Consider the following 18,206-nt stretch of genomic DNA (forward strand, 5'->3'; position numbering starts at 1 on the left):
GATGCCTCTCTGCTGCCCTCTTCTGTGGCTGTCTATCCTCGATCACTCCGCTGCTCTCTAGCTATGCTTGTTATTTATTCCTTTTCGTGTCCGTCTGTTCTCCATGTTACTCTCGGCTTCGGCTGCCTCTCTGCTGCCCTCTTCTGTGGGTCGCCCCCTTATCTATTCTCCTCTGTGCCTCTTTCTCATGTGTGCTTCTCGTTCTGCCCCATCTCTCCCCCACTGTATCTGTCACTCCTGTCTGTCTATCCTCGGCCCCTGTGTCTCCTCTCCACTGCTGTCCCCCCCTATCGTTTCTCCTCGTGTCCGTCTGTTCTCCATGTTACTCTCGGCTTCGGCTGCCTCTCTGCTGCCCTCTTCTGTGGCTCACCCCCTTATCTATTCTCCTCTGTGCCTCTTTCTCATGTGTGCTTCTCGTTCTGCCCCATCTCTCCCCCACTGTATCTGTCACTCCTGTCTGTCTATCCTCGGCCCCTGTGTCTCCTCTCCACTGCTGTCCCCCCCTATCGTTTCTCCTCTCTCCGTGCAGCCGCTCCTCTGTGCCTGTCTCTCATTTGTGCCTGCCTGTCTGTCTCTCCTCAGTTCTGCTCCTCACACTGTTACCCTGCATGCTTCGAGTGCAGCACTCCGCACGCCGCTCGCTTCCTCATTCCTCCGACAGAGTTTACCAGAAAGGTGCTGAGGAGAGGGTGTCTCAAGAACTTGTACGACATCAGCGTTCTCTCTATTTCTCACACTTCCATCTTCTTGCCTTTCCACCTTTCCCTTCCTTTTCACCTCTCCTTTTTTTCTTCTTCCTTTTTCCCCCTCCATCTGTTTCTTTATTTTTCCGTTTATTTCATTCTTTTTTGTTTCCTACTCCTATTTCTTTGGCTTGTGTTTCTTTCGCTTCGTCCCCTATTTCTTTCTTCCTTCTTCTCTATTTCTTCCTATCACATCTATCTACCTTCTTCCGTTCCCTCCCTTCCCTTCTTTTGTGTAGCACACTTTTACAATGTATTTTTTCCTTGTTTTGTGTCAGGGCTCTCTTTGTGTAGGGGTCACCCTCAATAAGCAGCATTCCACCCATTTGATTAAAGTGAGGTGCACTATGAGTGAAGTTTTAAAGAGGAGAGGGAGGATGCTACTTAGAACTCGCTAGATTGTGTACAAACGCAGCAGAGCAAAGAGACTGAAAGATTCAAACCTGGATGTGGTGCCACGCAGCTTGGGAGTGGATAGTTAACAAGATTAACAAGCATTGGCATAGCCAATAGGTCAAGCATTTGGGACCTTATAAGTGTTTAGCCATGCAACAGTTGGTGTTGTTGCACCAAGGATATTCTGCTGCATAACTAAATACTTATAGGGTCCAAAAAGCGAGACCTATTGGCTATATTTATACAGGCACGCGCTTTTGGGCCATAAACTTTCACGGCCATCTGTTCCCCAGCTCCAGCACCTCCCCTCTCTCTCCCCGCGCACAGCCTTACTTGCATTTCTCCTCCCCCCTCCCCAGGCAGCTTCCCCCAGGCTGTGTTCCCTCCCACCTTTCCTCCTCTCTCCCTGCTGGCATCCCCCCTCCCTTCTCGCCCAGTCCTTTTTGTTTGAGTCTGTTCTGCCCTTTGCCCTCTTCCTTCCTCCTCCATTTGTCCTGGCGCCTCCCTTTCTCACCCCGCTTGGCTGCACCTCTTGACACCTCCCGGCTCCTGCTCATATCTCTGCTGTAACGCATTAGACCCACGATGGGTATTCGCCGATTCATCGCTTTCCTGCCTCTTAGACTACCAGTTCCAGCGCTTAAAAGCCTCTTTTCCCCCCAACACCGTCTTGTCAGGCCTCCATCGCGTTCTTTCTATTGTCACTGTTATGACTCCATGGCGTCTTTCCACATAGGTGTCCTTTCAGTCAGAATCTCTGCCTCCAGTTTTTCCCCATCCTCAGAGTCTATTTTATGTTTTTGTTGTCTTTTTGCCGATCTCAAGTCATCCCCCGTAGCCCGTCTCCAACCATCTGTTTACTTCCATTCCTCTTCCTGTAGTCCCTTCACTTCCATCTGCCGTGGCTCCCCCTCGTCTCTTTTCACATCGTTTGCTCTCCCTTGTGCTTTTCTATCCTTTTCTTTGTCCACGTCCATCCCACCCCCGGTTACTCATCTAAACCCAATTCTTCCGTTATGTTTAATCCCCTTCTATCTCGCCGAAATTTCCCATGTCTTCACCTTTACTCGCATTCCGTTCACGTCAGACTAAATTCTCCCCTCATGCTGATCTAGAAGTCCTATCTCCGCCATCTAGGTTTCAGTTCTATCGCCACCCTCGTTCACTGACTAATATCTCTCCCAGGAGTTGAGTTCCTTGAAGTAAGTGGGCGGTCATGTGGGCGCTATCTGCCAGCACCAAATGTGCACACCAGGGGCCGTGGATGCTAAAACACCACGGTGAAATGAAGTCCCCACAGTACCCTCGTGAGCCTTCTGCCTCCTCCCGCGTGCACGACCTGACCTGCCGGTGACTCCCGCACCACACACTCCCTGAACCTCGGCCGGTCACACTCTGAGCCGAGACGCGCGCCTTTATTCCCTCATTCTACCCGAGCTGCGCTGTCTTCACAGCCAGGTGATTGACGCTGTAAGGACTTCCCCAAGGAGAATGCCTTTGAGTGCCCCAACCGATCACCGCCGCCTCTGGGGGTGTCTAGTTACACTGGGCTGTGCACGCCGCTCAGCTGCCTCCTTGTATTGGTGACCCTTCTTTAGTTCAAGGCCTCAGTTTGGTGCATGAACGAAGCAGGCACTAATATTTCTTTAGGTGTTTTTTAAAGCACCTTTTGTAGATTTATACAGTTTAAGTGCCAGGTCGTTCATAACAATACATCTTGGCTTTGGGGATAGATGCTCCACTGTGAAGGTGCACGTGTGTTCTTTTACATCTAAACCAGCGTACGGTGTACATTTCTCAGCAATCCCCATACAGACAAGCATTTGCAATGCAATAGGTCTCGCATTCACGAGAGTTTGAGCTATTACAATTGCAAATAACAATGCCTTTTATTTTTGTTTTCATTTTAAAAACATAAAGGGCTTTGTCATTTACAAAACCAATAGCTCCAACTTTCCTACTGCGAGACCTATTGGCAACGCCAGTGCTTGTTCCAGTTCTCAGTGTGTACAATCCTTTTTTCTAGTTGTAGGTTCCATAGATATAAAAAAAACTCCAATAATAGATAATAGCCGATGGTCGTGCTGTCAGCGTTGTTTTGTTATATTCAGTGCGCTTCCTGGGGGGGCGGGGCTATGAGGCGTCTTCTCTCCGTGTGCGTGTGGATCGCGGCTCGGTCCTCCCGGGGGCCGCCAACCCGCGACCCAGCCAATCTGCCGCCCAAGCTTCCCCAAGCAGCACCGCAGCCCAGCCGCCACTGACCAGGGGCTCCTCCGCCACAGCTCCCTCCGAGAGGGGAGAGGCCAGAGGCACCTCCGTCGCGAGCCGTACGATCCAGGGCTTGGCGCTCCAGCACCAGGGAACAACTCTCCAGGGCCTTCGCAGTGCTTGCCGCTTCTACGTCGGTACTCTTCGCAGGGGGGTCGGCCCCTCCGCTCCACTCAGCCCTGCATGTTCATAGTGATGACCGGTGACCGCAGCAGCCACGGTAGGCGATCATGGCAGGCTCCAACCCACCGTCACCGCAGGGGGGTCGATCCCGCCGCTTCGCTCAGTCCTGCGTGTTTAAAGTGAAGACCGGTGACCGCAGCAACGGCAGGCGGTCATGGCAGGCTCCAACCACCGTCAATGGCACCGACGAAGATCCGATGCTCCGCGGGCTAAAAGTGAGCGCACTGCACGGCAGGCAGTCACGGCAGGCTCCAGCCCACCGTCAGGGGCACCGCCGAAGATCCGATGAGGGTGTCGGGCCCCAGACGACAATGCTTCTCCGACGCCCACAGCCTCCCGGTCGACCATGGACCACTGACCGCGACCAGCCTCCTCGGCGACCGCAGCAGCCACCGCAGGTTCTCACCCTCCGTCTTGGGCTCCGCCGATGATCCAGTGAAGGTGGCAGGGGTCCCAGCCGCCAGTGCCCAGGTACGTGTGTTACACCGTTCAATCCAGTTACTTTTAAGTTGCAATCCAGTTACTTGCAATCCAGTTACTTGTGTTCCTCGCTCAAGATGAGTGCTAACAGGGATAATTTCCAAGAAAGGGATCCCATGCACTAGGAGCTCCGGACTAGAGCTCCTACCAGGCGGCCCTCTTGATACAATCCCTCTAGAAGCTCCAGACAATTTTATACACATTTCATTTTCTTGTTCTGAAATGTCTCCACATTGAGATCCCTAAAAAGAACAGCTTGTGCCTGACCATACAACCATGTCCGGTATGGAATCAAAAACAGCCCTGCCATTCTAGGCTTTAATGTGATCCAACCACCATTGGATGTTCATCCTGACCTCTTCTGGCAAGCGAACATCCATCGTGGGTGTGAAGCCTTGAAACCTTGTAGTGAAGAGATCCTGGGAAGATCACGTTTATTGAGTACGCCAACAGTCCTGGAAGCCTGGCCAGTTGCATTATTAAGGCCTTTCTCTTTCTCCCCTGTTCTCTGCAACTCCCTCCTGATGAGCATCATTTTCTTCATGGGAAGTTTCAGCATATCTTGGACCGTATCTATGACAAAGCCCATGTAAACCGTTCTTTTGAATAGGGTCAGTTCTGATTATTGTACATGGATGATAAATCCCAGATCTCGTAGCGGGTCCATTGTCATGTCCCACTTTTTTCAGCGATGTATGGAGTTTTGATTTGTCAGAAGAATGGTCTAAACAGACAATAAATGTGACACCCCTTACTCTTAGAAGTTGTATAGTTGGCTTCAGCACCTTCGTGGAGCACCATAGTGTGGAGGAGTGGACAAAGGATGATGCATCATACACCTGTTATCAACACAAAACTGGAGAACCCTTCTGTGGAGTTCAAAAATATGGATTGTCAGGTGTGCAACTTTCAGATCGAAAGTGACCAACCAATCATCCATTAGGAGATACATGTCTTCAGTTTTGAAATGCGGGTAAACCTTCGATTTGTTGAATTCTTTCAGGCTTATCACTGGGGAGTGACGTTGGTCCTTCTTTGCCATTAGAAAAAGATTGCAGAGGAATCCATTTGAGTAGAACAAGGCATAAGTTAAGTACCTCTCGGTCTACCAGGAATGTCTCGATCTCTGAGAAGGAAAGAGAACAGATTTCTTCCTCTGAAATTGGGTTTCGGAGAATTCTATCCTGAAACCTTATGTAGAACCTATGCATCCTCCAGTTGTGCAACAAAAACCATAGCCTTCCCCCTACTTTGGTTGGGGGAAAAGGATACTCCTTACCTATGGTTCTTCCTGGTGCATTAATTCCACCCTGAAAGGCTCCTCTGCTTCTATGACCTCTGCCAGCTCCTTGGATTAGGAAGAACCCTTTTTCTTTGATCGTGCCACTGTAATAGTTTTCTACCTTGCTGTCTTTGGGATGCTGGAGAGTATGGATGACTGGTTGAGCATGATCTGCCTTTACAGGCCCCTATGAAAACCTTCTGGCCAAAAACTCTCCACAAAATTGTTGTGAGTTATCCAGTGATGAAACTATGGTGACAAATCTGGTAAGCTCTTAATTAAAGTGACCCGAAGAAAATTCCTTTTGCTAGCAGATCTGCCTCTGTGATGGCCTGTTCGCCAAACTTGGCATCTATCTTTATCAGGGGACAGTGCTGCCTCTCTGTGGATAGGGTGCCGTTCGTGTTTTCAAGGAAACGCACAGCCCTTTGAGCCCATTAGTACAGAGTATCTGGAGATATCAAGTTGCCAGTGCCTCTATCTTCCTCGGCTATATTCAGTATTTTTGTTAAGGGTCCCACCATATCTAATCTAGAGTTTATCCTAGCATGCTCTCCAGGAGGGATCGATCTCTTTCTTTGATTCAGTTACAAATTTAGTTATGAAATTGATAATTTTACCATCAATCACCAGGGTTGCTCCCTTGCCCTCTAATTATGGCCTTGGGCATTCCACTTTCAGGCATCCCCTGAAGTCTAGGGCTTCCTGATACTGCTGCTCACATAATGAGCTACCTTGTCCGCCGGTGTACCAGTTGAATTGCCTTCCACCTTGGGTCATTGGTGCACTCTGGTCGCCACGGTCGATTAAGGTCTGGCTCCTCGTCTTAGTCATCCTCCTGGTCATGTTGCTCTGCTTCGTCCCCATTCTCGAGGTCACCCCTGGGTGAGGATAATTCCCATTCTTTCTGGGGGTGTTGCCTGGGTGGTCTTCAGCCTGCGTCCGTGGGAGGGTCTTACACGTTTGGCTTTTGCCTTATTTCAAATGTTAGTTCTCTCTGAGGTTCAGAGAGTTGAGAAGGCCCAATGTCTTCCCCATAGGGGATGCATGCAGCATCTAGCCTCCGGCGAATGGAGTTGCCTGCCCAGCGGTTCCAGGGCCAACATTATGCATTTGCGTTTGTATATATGCAATATACATTAATAACATCCATTCTCAATAGGGAGAAGAATTTGTATCTCACATTCCTTCTCCTGCATTTCTTCCCTATGTGCATCTATTATGGTGTTTAGGCGAGGTTAATGCTTTATACTTGCCTATGCTGTGCACTGGTAAAACTTCTGCATCACCATTCCACAAGAAGGTCTGGCCTTAGGTTCCAAGTGGGGTAATTCCCCCTTAAAATGAAAAGCTCTTGGATATAAAGAAGGTTGTAGGCCCTGTAGCGCTTTCACACAGCTCAAGTGAAGAAGATGCTAGCTAGTAAATCCTTGCAATCCTAATTAATAGCCTGGGGCTAGTTAAGTAAATCCTTGCAATCCTAATTAATAGCCTGGGGCTAGTTCAGTTATTTTCTGTGTTTACAATAGATTATATCAATTTCTTTAAAAGCAGCCTTTTGAGAGTTGGATGTGCTGCAGGTCGGTGACACCTCCTCTCGCCTATTCCTGAATGGAAACCAGTGAGGGGCAAGAACACGTGTCGCCTGACCTCACAGTTCCCCTAGCGGTGCAGAAGCACCACTGCTCTCTGGCACCTCTAATCTGTCTCGTGGAAAGTCTCTGTAGTCTGTTTGTGGCTGTGTGTTTCTCCAGTCACTCAGCCTCCACTGCCGGAGACTCTCAAGTGCAACTCTCCCACCCGCTGTGACTTTTATTAACACTGGCTAACTGACTGATGGCCTCCCTATATAAAGGAATAAAATCAATCAACGCAATCCATGTAACATGCGCTCTGTCTGGATATAAAATAAATTACAGAGCGTTACTACGACATATACCATTATAAAACAGTCACCAAGGAGATATATATATTAAATCAGAGATAGATCTTGATAGTATGCGGTCATCGGAGTAAGCCGAGGTTGTGCTCAAAGTAGTGTATGCTGCTAATTTATAATATTAGTGTCTAAATGTTTTATGTATACATGTATGATCTTCTAAAACTTTTCAAGCATGTGTATTGGTGAACACTTTAGGCCCAGTTCACAAAGAGCCTCCGCAGTTGTGGCGGAATCTCCACAATGTGCATTCTCATTGCAGAATTTTGCCACTAGTGTGAAGCCTCCGCCAACACTGCAGCAGCTGTTTGTGAATCAGGGCCTTTCTTTTAGAATTTACATGAATTAATGAATGACAGCATTTGTATAGCGCAAACAGCTATTCAAAATTGAGTGTCCCAGCGCTGCCACAAGAAGTAATGGGGAAGAGGGGGAAAAAGGAGAGGGGGTATCATTGGCGGAAGAAATTGGTTTTTAGGTGTTTGCAGAAGGCAGATTCAGTTTCTATGCTTCTGAACTGAAGAGGGAGGCAGTTCAGATTTTGGCAGTACATACTAGGAAGGAGGTCCCACCATGTCTAGTTTTTAGGTCTCGCGCCTAGCATTGCAGTGCGCAGCGAGAGACCTCTTGTAGGGATTTTCAAAATGGTCCTAGGAATCGCACACGCTCGAGCGTGTGCTTTTCCTTTTGGCCCACGCTATTGGCCTTTGCGTGCTTCTTTTTATCAAAGACTGCACGCAATTGGCCAAAGGCGGGCGCATTGCTCCGCCCATGGCCTATTGGTGTCGGTTACCCGCACCGCTGCCATTTGGTTTCAATTATCGTGCCCAGACACGGGAGCAATAATTGAAACTACATGGCTCGCTGTGGCGCGCGTCCACGCACCACTCGCAGGCTTGTTCTTTTTTTGGATCCATTTCACAGGGAACCAACTAAATGAAAGAAGGAAAAAGAGGTGGACTGCTCGCGTGCACCACTCACGGGCTTGTTTCCATTTGTCTCTGTGAAGGGTGTGAGTGTTTCATCCATGAAATGCGTGTCCCAGTGTACATTTTGTTTCCTTTTAGAAGTCACACAACCGAACATGAAGGCACCTAGGGAATGTTGATACTGAAGATTTTGAATATCAATCAAAAATGTTGCCAACCGTAAATGGTCTTCGTTGTGTATCTGAAGCCTTTTTTGTTATCAGTGTTTTGTACACACACCTCACAACAACACACAGCAGGGGCACATTATAACTGGGTGAGCCAGGGTGTGGGGCGCAGTGTGGTGCAACAGGGAGCCCGCATTCCTGTAATGCCTCATGCACACAGGTACAGTGTCGGGAGAACCGTATCTGCACAATGCAGAGGACACACTATCCGCATGTTTGTGGAATGAGGGAACAGAGCATCTCCAGGGCAGCTACCTCACCGCCATGTCCGGCGCTGCGGCTAAGCTTGTTCTGCAACAGCCAGAAAAGAGGCGCCAGCCTCTCATGCCGCACACCCCGTGCGCTGGATGCTTTGGGGTCACCAGGAAGGGGCCGGAGCCCTGTTCAATTAGATAATGAAGAAAGTGCGAACTTCAAAAATAGTGTCCTAAAAATAGCCCGGGCCGAGCTGCAAGTCGGGAGCAGCTGTTGAAGTTCACAGGCTAGGTGGAAAGATGTGCAGAGGTCGGGTCTTATGAAATCCCTGTTACGCAGCCTTGAGGCCGCGAGACAAGGACCTGGCTCTTTGTTAACGGAGCGGTGTAGACCGGAGATAACGTAACACTAGTACTGACATAAATTTGTTTATGCTTATGCAGGCACCGCTTAGGGGAGGGGGGTGCCAGCGTGCCGGCGTTTGTAAAGTATGTGTTAAACCACAGTGCGTGTTTGGTGAATTGCATAAAACTGCGCAGCCTAAAGGTGGATTGCTGGGGTGGGCTTGTGTTTAGTTCCGTGGTTCTACAGTGCACCACTTGCAGTGCACGAGTGTAACGTAGTTTAATCCTGACCATGGAGGATTGACTAGTTTCTCAGGAATTTATTTATAAAGGGCTGCGTGCATGGTTGTAAAAATGCTCCCATATATTAACAAGCATTTACAATGCAATAAGTCTTACATTTGCAAAAGTTTAAGCTATTGGAATTGTTAATGACAATGCCCTTTATTTATCAGTTTAAAAAAACAACACATAAATAAAAGGCAGTGTCATTTACAAATGCAAATAGCTCAAACTTTCGCAAATGCGAGACCTATTGCATTGTAAATGCTTGTTTTTTAAGCGGGGGAGGCAGATGATACACATTTTCATGTCTCAGTAAGTCCTCTCTACTCCTTATGCGCACTACAAGCTCTTAAACCCCCCTGGCAGCCTTGTCATCATACGTCCTCACCCGAGAACTTCCTCGAAGCTTTTAAGTGCCGCTGTAATGAGAATTCTGCCACCTCTGACCTCTCACATAAACTGTCCTTGCCCAAGAAGCAAGATACTTTCCTACCGGGTAGGGAAACTGGGTTTTTTCATTAATGCACGCTCGTTAGTCAAGAACAACATTGCGTTCAGAGATTTTATCTCTGATAGAAATCCCTCATGGGTTTTCATCACTGAAACTTGGGCCTCCGACTTTTCCGGGCCTGAGCTGTTAAATGCTATCCCCGAGGGATATACCCTGTCAAGAATGGACAGAGTGGGTCGCAGGGGGGGAGGGTTGGGCATACTGTATAAAACCTCTATAAGATGCTGGACCGAGCCCCTCCCCTCTGGACCGTTTCCAGGCGATGTACTTTGTACTTAGCCCTTCCCATACTGTGTCTTTCACCGGCATTTTGGTCTATAGGCCCCCTGGTCCTAGGTCTACTTTCAGCCATGAACTACTGAAAGTTTTGGAACCCTATGTTGATAGACCCAACATGACCATTCTCGGAGATTTCAATTTCCATCTGGAAAATTCGAATTCCTGTCATACCGCTCTCCTGTCAGATTCCCTGGCCTCCTGTAGATTGTTACAAGGAGTTAGAAACCCCACTCATTCAGCTGGACGGGGTCTTCACCAACGATTCCAGGCTAGAAATAGGCCCCCCCCCTCCCTTTGTCCTGGTCAGACCATATGGCCGTTCCTTTCGAATTTACATCTCCTCACCTTGCTGCGCCCATACTAGATTCCAGCAAGTGGGTACTGAAAAGGAATTTCAGGGATTTGAATAATGAGACACTGGCACCCTGGATGTCTAGCCTTAGGCACCTCTCCATGAGGGATACCGACACGGCTGCCCTTCACCTCTCTAATACCATTGCAAGCGCCGTGGATATCCTTGCCCCGCTTAAGCATCACTATTCCGCCAGGAAACGTCCTTCGGCTCCCTGGTACTCTGATTCCCTCCGACTACTAAGGCAGGGCTGCAGGAAACAAGAGAGACTCTGGAGGTTGCACCTTGACCCAAGGGAGAAAGAAAAACACAAATGCCTGCTCAAGGGGTACAAAACCGCAGTGCTGACGGAAAAGAAAGCGTACTTTGGAAAGCTGACTGCTTCTCTTAGTTCACCGAGGGAACTGTTTAAAATTGTAGATTCCCTGTCTCTCCTTCAGTCACCAGATTCCACAGTGCCTACCCAAGAACGGTGTGATCAGATTTCCATTTTTTTTCACACTAAGATAATGGACATTTACACAGCCCTTGAAGCCCTCAACCTAGGCTCAGAGAGCTCACCCCTCCCTGTGTCAGCTCCACAGGAAAGACAGGCCCTTGAATTCTGCAGCACCCTCTCTAAATCCCCCCCTGACACTAGAACTACTGAATCGGCTTTTGGATAAGCTTAAATCCGGATCCCCTTTAGACCCTTGCCCTCTGAGAATTCTCAAAGAGTGTAGGGAGGTAGTGTTGCCTCCTCTCCTGGAGGTGATGAACTTGACAATCTCTGAAGGTGTTTTTCCCACATCGTGGAAAATGGCGATAGTCAAGCCCCTTCTAAAGAAGGCCACCCTAGATCCTGGGATCTTGAAGAATTTTTGCCCCATTTCCATGCTTCCTGCCTCCGCTAAGATGCTCGAGGCCCATCTTAATCATCATCTGAGTGCCTTCCTGGATAAATCTAGCCTGCTGGACCCCTCTCAGCATGGCTTCCGGAGGGCACATAGCACTGAATCCGCCCTTACAGTGGTTGTCAATAACATCTGTGCTAAGGTCGACAGTGGCCAGACTACTCTTCTGGTCCTGCTCGACCTTACAGCCGCATTTGACACCCTGTCCCCCTCAATTCTGGCTGCCCACCTCAGTGAGATGGGAGTGAATGGACCAGCGCTAAGCCTCTTGACATCTTTCCTTGATCAGCGAAAACAGAGGGTCAAGCTGGGTGACTTCCTCTCCCCTGTCAAGCCTGTGCAGTGTGGGGTTCCTCAGGGCTCATCCCTGAGCCCCACACTTTTTAATATCTATGTGGCCCCACTCGCCAGACTTGTAAGATTGTTCGGGCTGGAAGTACTATCATATGCCGATGACACCCAGATTATGGTCTCCCTTCCCAATCAGTGAATATCACGGGCCTTAATTTCAGAAACTGCATGGAAGCAGTTGCAGGCTGGGTGATCAAGAACTTCCTGAAATTAAACGGGGACAAAACCGAAGTTCTTGTCTTCGGAGCCAAACAGGAGATCTGGTCTATGGACTGGTGGCCCTCTGCTCCTGGAGCCTGCCCCTTGCCCTCCCAATCTGCCCGCAACCTGGGTGTTATTCTGGACACCACGCTCTCTTTTGACAAGCAAGTCAGCAGGACGGTCTCAACCTGCTGTGGTGCCCTAAGAATCATGAGAAAGATTGCACATTACCTTTGGTTTGAAGCCCGAAATCAGGTCACGGTGGCTTTTATTTCCTCAAGGTTGGCTTTTATTTCCTCAAGGTTGGACTATTGCAATGCACTATATTTAGGCATAAACAAAAGGCTGATCCAACGCCTTCAAATAGTGCAGAATGCGGCAGCCAGGTTTGTGGTTGATGCCCCTAGGCGCTCCTCTGGATTCTCAATCAGGAGAGATCTGCACTGGCTTCCAATGCAGACTAGGATTAATTTTAAAGTCCTGTGCCTCACTCACTGTGCTTTGCATGGGTTTGGAGCCGAAGATATTAGGTCTCTTGTGTCCCCCTATGCCCCTGGTAGGGTCCTCCGCTCGGCCAGTAAGAATCTTCTCTCCGTTTACCGAGTCGCTAAGGCCAGATGGGGAGGGAGGGGCCTTCTCCCTCGCCCCGAGGAACATGCTTCCAGCTGAGCTCAAGGATCAAACATCCCATTCGCTCTTCCGCAAAGCATTAAAGACCTGGCTCTTCTCTGAAGCCTACTTGTAGCTGCTGCACCTCTTCTTATCTCATACAGCTGTACCATCTTATGCGCCTTGATGCCTATGGGCTATGTTGCGCTCTTACAAATCCTCCCTCATCATCATCATCATCATCAATGAGGTGTGCCTTACTAGAATATAGATTTCTACTGGGCTAGTACTCAATGATTCTTTTATTCAGATAGCTGGGGCCGGCGTTGTTCAGGGGCCAGTGTTCTAAAGTGAATGCTTTAAAGGTGCTCCTTTTGCTGACTGGGACCCAGTGCAGTTTGGCGCGGAACGGTGATGTGGGGGTGCCTTTTCGCAAATAGAAGAAAAGGTGTGCTGTCATGTTTTGGACCACTTGCATTCGCCGGATAAGGTATGCGGCTAGACCCAAATACAAGGCGTACGCATAGTCCAGCCTGTAGAAAATCATGGCTCCAACTACAGTTTTGCGGGCCTTCCTGGGAGAAGGGGAAGGAATTTCCTGAGATCCTTGAGTATCTGTATACAGTTTTTGGTGACTGAGTAGATCTGGGTCTTGAAAGATAGATCATTATCAAAGGTGACTTCCAGGTTCCTGGCTTCCAAAGTGGGCGGAGGGGGTGTAGGTCCGTCCTTAGGCCAGGTGCTGACCCAACCCAGATTAGGGTTAGACCCTAACAGTTTGATTTCTGCTTTATCCGATTTGAATTGTAGTTGGCTTTCTATGAACCAAGGTAAGGTTGCTCTCAGGCACTTCGAGAAGGATGCTTTGCAGGTGTCTGAGTTGCCCTTGTAGCACACCATCTGCGTGTTGTTGGCATAGGAGACTATCGCGATGCCGAACGACTCTACCATGGTGGCCATTGGGGACATGTAACCATTAGATAATGTTGGACTGAGCGAGGAGAATTGGGGTTCCCCACATTTTAAATATTTGGCCTTGGAGAAGTGAGGTTTCGTCCAGACTGATTGTTCTCGCTCAGAGAAGAACAGGGTCAGCCAATCCCGTGTCACCACAGTTTGATATGCATTGTAGAAGGATGTCATGGGGACAGTGTCAAAAGCCGCCGACAGGTCTAACAAGATGAGTGCAGCATTGTGTCCGAGATCTAGGAACGTTTTTAGCGACTCCGAACTTCCAGCAATGCTGTTTCGGGGCTGTGTCATGATCGAAATCCTGATCGGGTGGGGTGCAGAAGGTGGTTGGATACATGAGGCAGGGTCGAGCTTAATCATACTTCAGCACCCTGAAGTGTCCGAAAGAGACACGGCTAAATAAATAAATGCTAGGAAGGCATGAATGCTAGTTAAACTGTCGGTAAGTAGAATAGCAATTTATATTGTTTGCATATGGTAGGAAATTTTTCAGGAAAAAATATAACCCTGTGATTGTTGTGTGAACTACCAGGACAGTGTTAACACTTTGCCTCATTCCCAGGTTGTTGATTGCTTATTTTACAAGTGTTACTGTGAAATGTGAACTGTAAACATTATTCAGTTAATCGTTTTGTTAGTAATAGTACTCTGTAACAGGGAAATGTTCTGTTTTCAGTTTTTTTTCTTCTCCTTATTTGTCTGTTTATTTTTCTTTTTAGGGCGATGCTTACTTCTGCGGTCTGAACTACATTGAGGACGACATGATATTGACGAAACCATATGCAGACTCCTCAACTGCTCGCTACCGCTCCATTGAGGAAAATATTCAGATTCTGGAAGAAGAGGGCCTGGAATTTATCAGTGTTCCTGTGCCAGAGTTCGCCAGTAGTGACCCTGCTGACATTGTTCATGACTTCCACAGAGTAAGATGAACTTTTCTTTGAATCACTAACTTGGTTTATAAAGTAATAACACCTTTTTTATTATCACTAACAAACCTAAATCTTTAGCATACCGTAAAATAGTTTTAAATCTAAAATGTAAAGTAAAATCCCACTTGCTTCTTTATTCACTAAGTATACAATGTTTAAATTGGGACGTAAATGATTGTCTGTGTTAACATGGAGAGGTTTTTTTGTGGCCCGTCAAGTGCAAGTTATTTTTTGTTTGTTTTTGATAATCAAATTTGTTTGCATTTGAAAATCCAAAACATACAAAGGACAGCATGTGATTGCACAATAAATCAAAGTCCATCACCGGCAGACAACAGGAGAACCAGCCTAGATGTAAAGCCTTCGAGCAAGCCACCTCATTTGAAAAACAATATAGCTATATAGGAGAGAAATCAAGCACATAACTCAAAATAGTAGATTTTACCACTGGCCCCATACCTTTTCAAATTTTTAAGGACATCCTGTGCCTCAAAGAGGGGTTCCTCCTGGGTCACGCACCAGTCCACCCCCGTCCCCACTTTCGTATGGTAGGGGGTTTGGCCTGGGCCCAGGCCGCTGCAATATCTCGCTTGGTCACTGCAGTGCCCAAAAATCGTTTGTCGGCTCTAGAGCCGTCCAGGTTATCAAATACTCCCAGGAGAAGGCGTATAGCATCATGAGGGACCTGCCACCCCAGAGTTTGTGTAAGTTCTGATTCCACACCACACCAAAATGGAGCTATACCATGTGGTAGAAATCGGCCGGGATGTGGCCACATCGTGTACAGTCTGGGGAGGGGCGCAGTCCTGCCCTATGTAAGCGTGCAGGGATGAGATATGCTGTGTGAAGGAAATAAAGTTGGATGAGACGTAATTTAGAGGAGATTGTTGGAATTTTGGGGGCCATAAGGGCGTCTCGCCAGTTTGCTTCCTCTAGGGGACCCAACCATGTCTCCCAGCGGGTTCGCAGCGAATCGAAGGTGGTAGAGCCTTTGTTCACGAGGGAGCGGTATATCCGCGACAGCCCCCCTCTGCCCTAGTTTCCCATCATGACCTGGGCATCTAGCGGGCTGAACTCAGGAAGTGAGGTGCCTGGTGGAATATGCATGGTGAGGGCTTGACAGAGTTGCAGATACTTATAAAACTGGGTGGTGTGAAGGGAGTGACGCTGCTGCATATAGGAGAAGGCCCTAATGTGGTCTCCCACCCAAACGTCCCCAAGGAGCGAAATTCCGATCCCACTGCCGAAAGCCCTGAAGGGTCGATGCCTCACGCAGCCATGTGCCAGCCACAGAGGTGTATGTTGGGTAAGCCTCTTATCCGATCTCGTATAGTGCAGGGCGGAGCACCTGGCCATTAGAATTGCTCTGGTGATAGGTGGAATTGTTTGTGGAATGGGGGCCTCATACAAGTAGGCTTGGACTTGCGGGGAAGTCCATGGTTCTGAACTCAGTCCGATAAGCCGGGTCAGACCAGCCTCCAACGATCCAATCATGGACGACAACTTCCTCTGGTGCCAAGTAGTAGAGGTGAAGATTGGTCACACCCATGCCACCGTCAAAGGGAGGTATCCGCGAGCGAGCCAAAGCTGTGCGTGGTCATCTTCTCACCCCCCACTTCCCCCCTCCAAGGAACCTGGTAATTACCCCCATCAAATTCACGGAACCAACTACCCGGAAGATGAAAGGTGATATTTTGAATAATAGTGCAAGTTTACCAGAATGTGAATTTGAACGTTATGAAACCTGGAATTACATATTTTTTTGTTGTTTTCTATCCCTGCAAAACACTAAATCATTTGAGGCTATATCAATAAGCCTTCTTCTTTCTCCTAGTCGTTCTCCTTAGGGCACCTTAAGTTAATCAAGCCATTATTTGCCTCAAATAGAGAGAATGCTGATTTTTCTGTAATCTTTTTCAGTCTGGTGACAGAATCTGTCTAACATTGACAGCAGTTTATTCTCGGTCTCTGCTGGATCCCTAATATATAATAGGTCATCCGCATAGAGTGAAATAACGTGTCTAAACCTGAGGAGCTCCTGGAGGGGAACCTCCTACGAGCGAACTCTGCTGTCAAGTCACTGATGCACTTCTGGCGGATCCTGCCCTTAATGGTCTTGGGTCACATAGCCAAAATGGTGGTGCTGCTGCCTCAGCTTTTGTACTTCTTCGCCAACCTTCCCCTATATATTCGACCCCTCCCCCTGTTTTCCGTTCCAACAAGTACTTCCTTTACTGAAGAAAGGGGACTTTCTTTCTACACTGGATCTAAAAGACGCTTACTTTCATATCCCAATTCACAAAGCCACAGAAAATATCTCAGGTTTGTTGTAGAAGGACAACATTATAGCACCAAGGGTGTTCACAAAATGCCTAGCAGTGGTTGCATCACACCTAAGAAGACAACAAATACATGTCTTCCCTTACTTGGACGATTGGCTAATAAAGGCCACGCCACAAAAGGAATGTCTTCAAAACACATAAAAGACAATTCAGCTGCTGCACCAGCTAGGGTTTACGGTGAACTACACAAAATCCCACCTGCAACCAAACAAGGTTCAACAATATCTAGGGGCTACTATAGATACAGAAAAAGCCAGAGTATACCCCAATCCAGTCAGGATTCAAACAATTCTCACATTGATTCAAAGATTTCAACCACAACACTCACTAACAGCTCGAGTGTTCATGCAGTTATTAGGGATTCAAAGATTTCAACCACAACACTCACTAACAGCTCGAGTGTTCATGCAGTTATTAGGGATGATGTCCTCTTGCATACTGCTAATACCATATGCCAGACTACAGATGCGCCCGCTTCAAGAATGTCTAGCAACACAGTGGAATCAGACTCAAGGTCAGATTACAGATCTGGTGTTGGTAGACGACCGCACACATCGCTCTCTGAAGTGGTGGAACACAACAAACATTTCCAAAGGACGGTCGTTCCTAGAACCAATTCCACAAGTGGTGCTAACAGCGGATGCATCGCTCACCGGATGGCGAGCTCATATGGACAAATATACAGTACAAGGAAGATGGAGTGTACAGCAAAGAAGACTGCACATCAATCATCTAGAACTACTAGCAGTGTTTCTAGCTTTAGAAGCTTTTCAAATGCAGATTCTCAACAAAGCAGTCCTGATCAGAACAGACAACATGACAGCAATGTATTATATTCAAAAACAGGGGGGGACTCACTCTCTCCAACTATCCAGGCTAGTGCAGGAAATTTGGAGATGGGCCATTTCTCAAAACATCTATCTGTTAGCAGAACACCTACCAGGAGTTCAAAATCAGATAGCAGACATCTTAAGCAGAGAGTCAGAACAAATACACGAATGGGAACTGCACAACCAGATACTGCAACCATTCTTTTAAAGATGTGGGCAACCGGAGATAGATCTTTGCCACTCATCAGAACGCAAAATGCCAAAGCTTCGCATCCAAGTACCCACACCACCTGTCGCAGGGCAATGCATTATGGATAAATTGGTCCAACAAATTTGCATACGCTTTTCCCCCTCTCCCACTAATTCCATTAGTGGTTCGAAAGCAGCAACAACATTCAATGACCATGATTCTAGTAGCACCCACGTGGGCACGACAGCCGTGGTTCACCACGCTCCTGCAACTCTCACAGGTGCCACATCAAAAATTAAGAATCTCACCCATGCAACTTACACAGAACCATGGAGAAATAATGCACCCAGATCCCAAACAACTGAACCTAGCGATCTGGCTCCTGAGGTCCTAGAATTTGGATACTTAAATTTACCTCCAAACTGTATGGAAATTATTAAGCAAGCAAGGCGTCCCACCAGCAGAGCATGCTA

The 18,206-nt window shown here is 47.9% G+C and overlaps 1 protein-coding gene across 1 annotated transcript in view; it reads left to right on the top strand.

The window, feature by feature from the left end:
- Positions 1–18,206, top strand: part of ITM2B (integral membrane protein 2B) — a 191,448-nt gene that overhangs the window by 105,583 nt on the left and 67,659 nt on the right. Inside the window, exon 3 of the mRNA XM_078657332.1 lies at positions 14,159–14,362. Coding sequence (XP_078513458.1) covers positions 14,159–14,362 — 204 coding nt within the window. The remainder of the gene's footprint in view (positions 1–14,158; positions 14,363–18,206) is intronic.

This window comes from Lissotriton helveticus, chromosome 8 (genome assembly GCF_964261635.1).
Source record: "Lissotriton helveticus chromosome 8, aLisHel1.1, whole genome shotgun sequence".
In the NCBI taxonomy this organism is placed as follows: domain Eukaryota; kingdom Metazoa; phylum Chordata; class Amphibia; order Caudata; family Salamandridae; genus Lissotriton; species Lissotriton helveticus.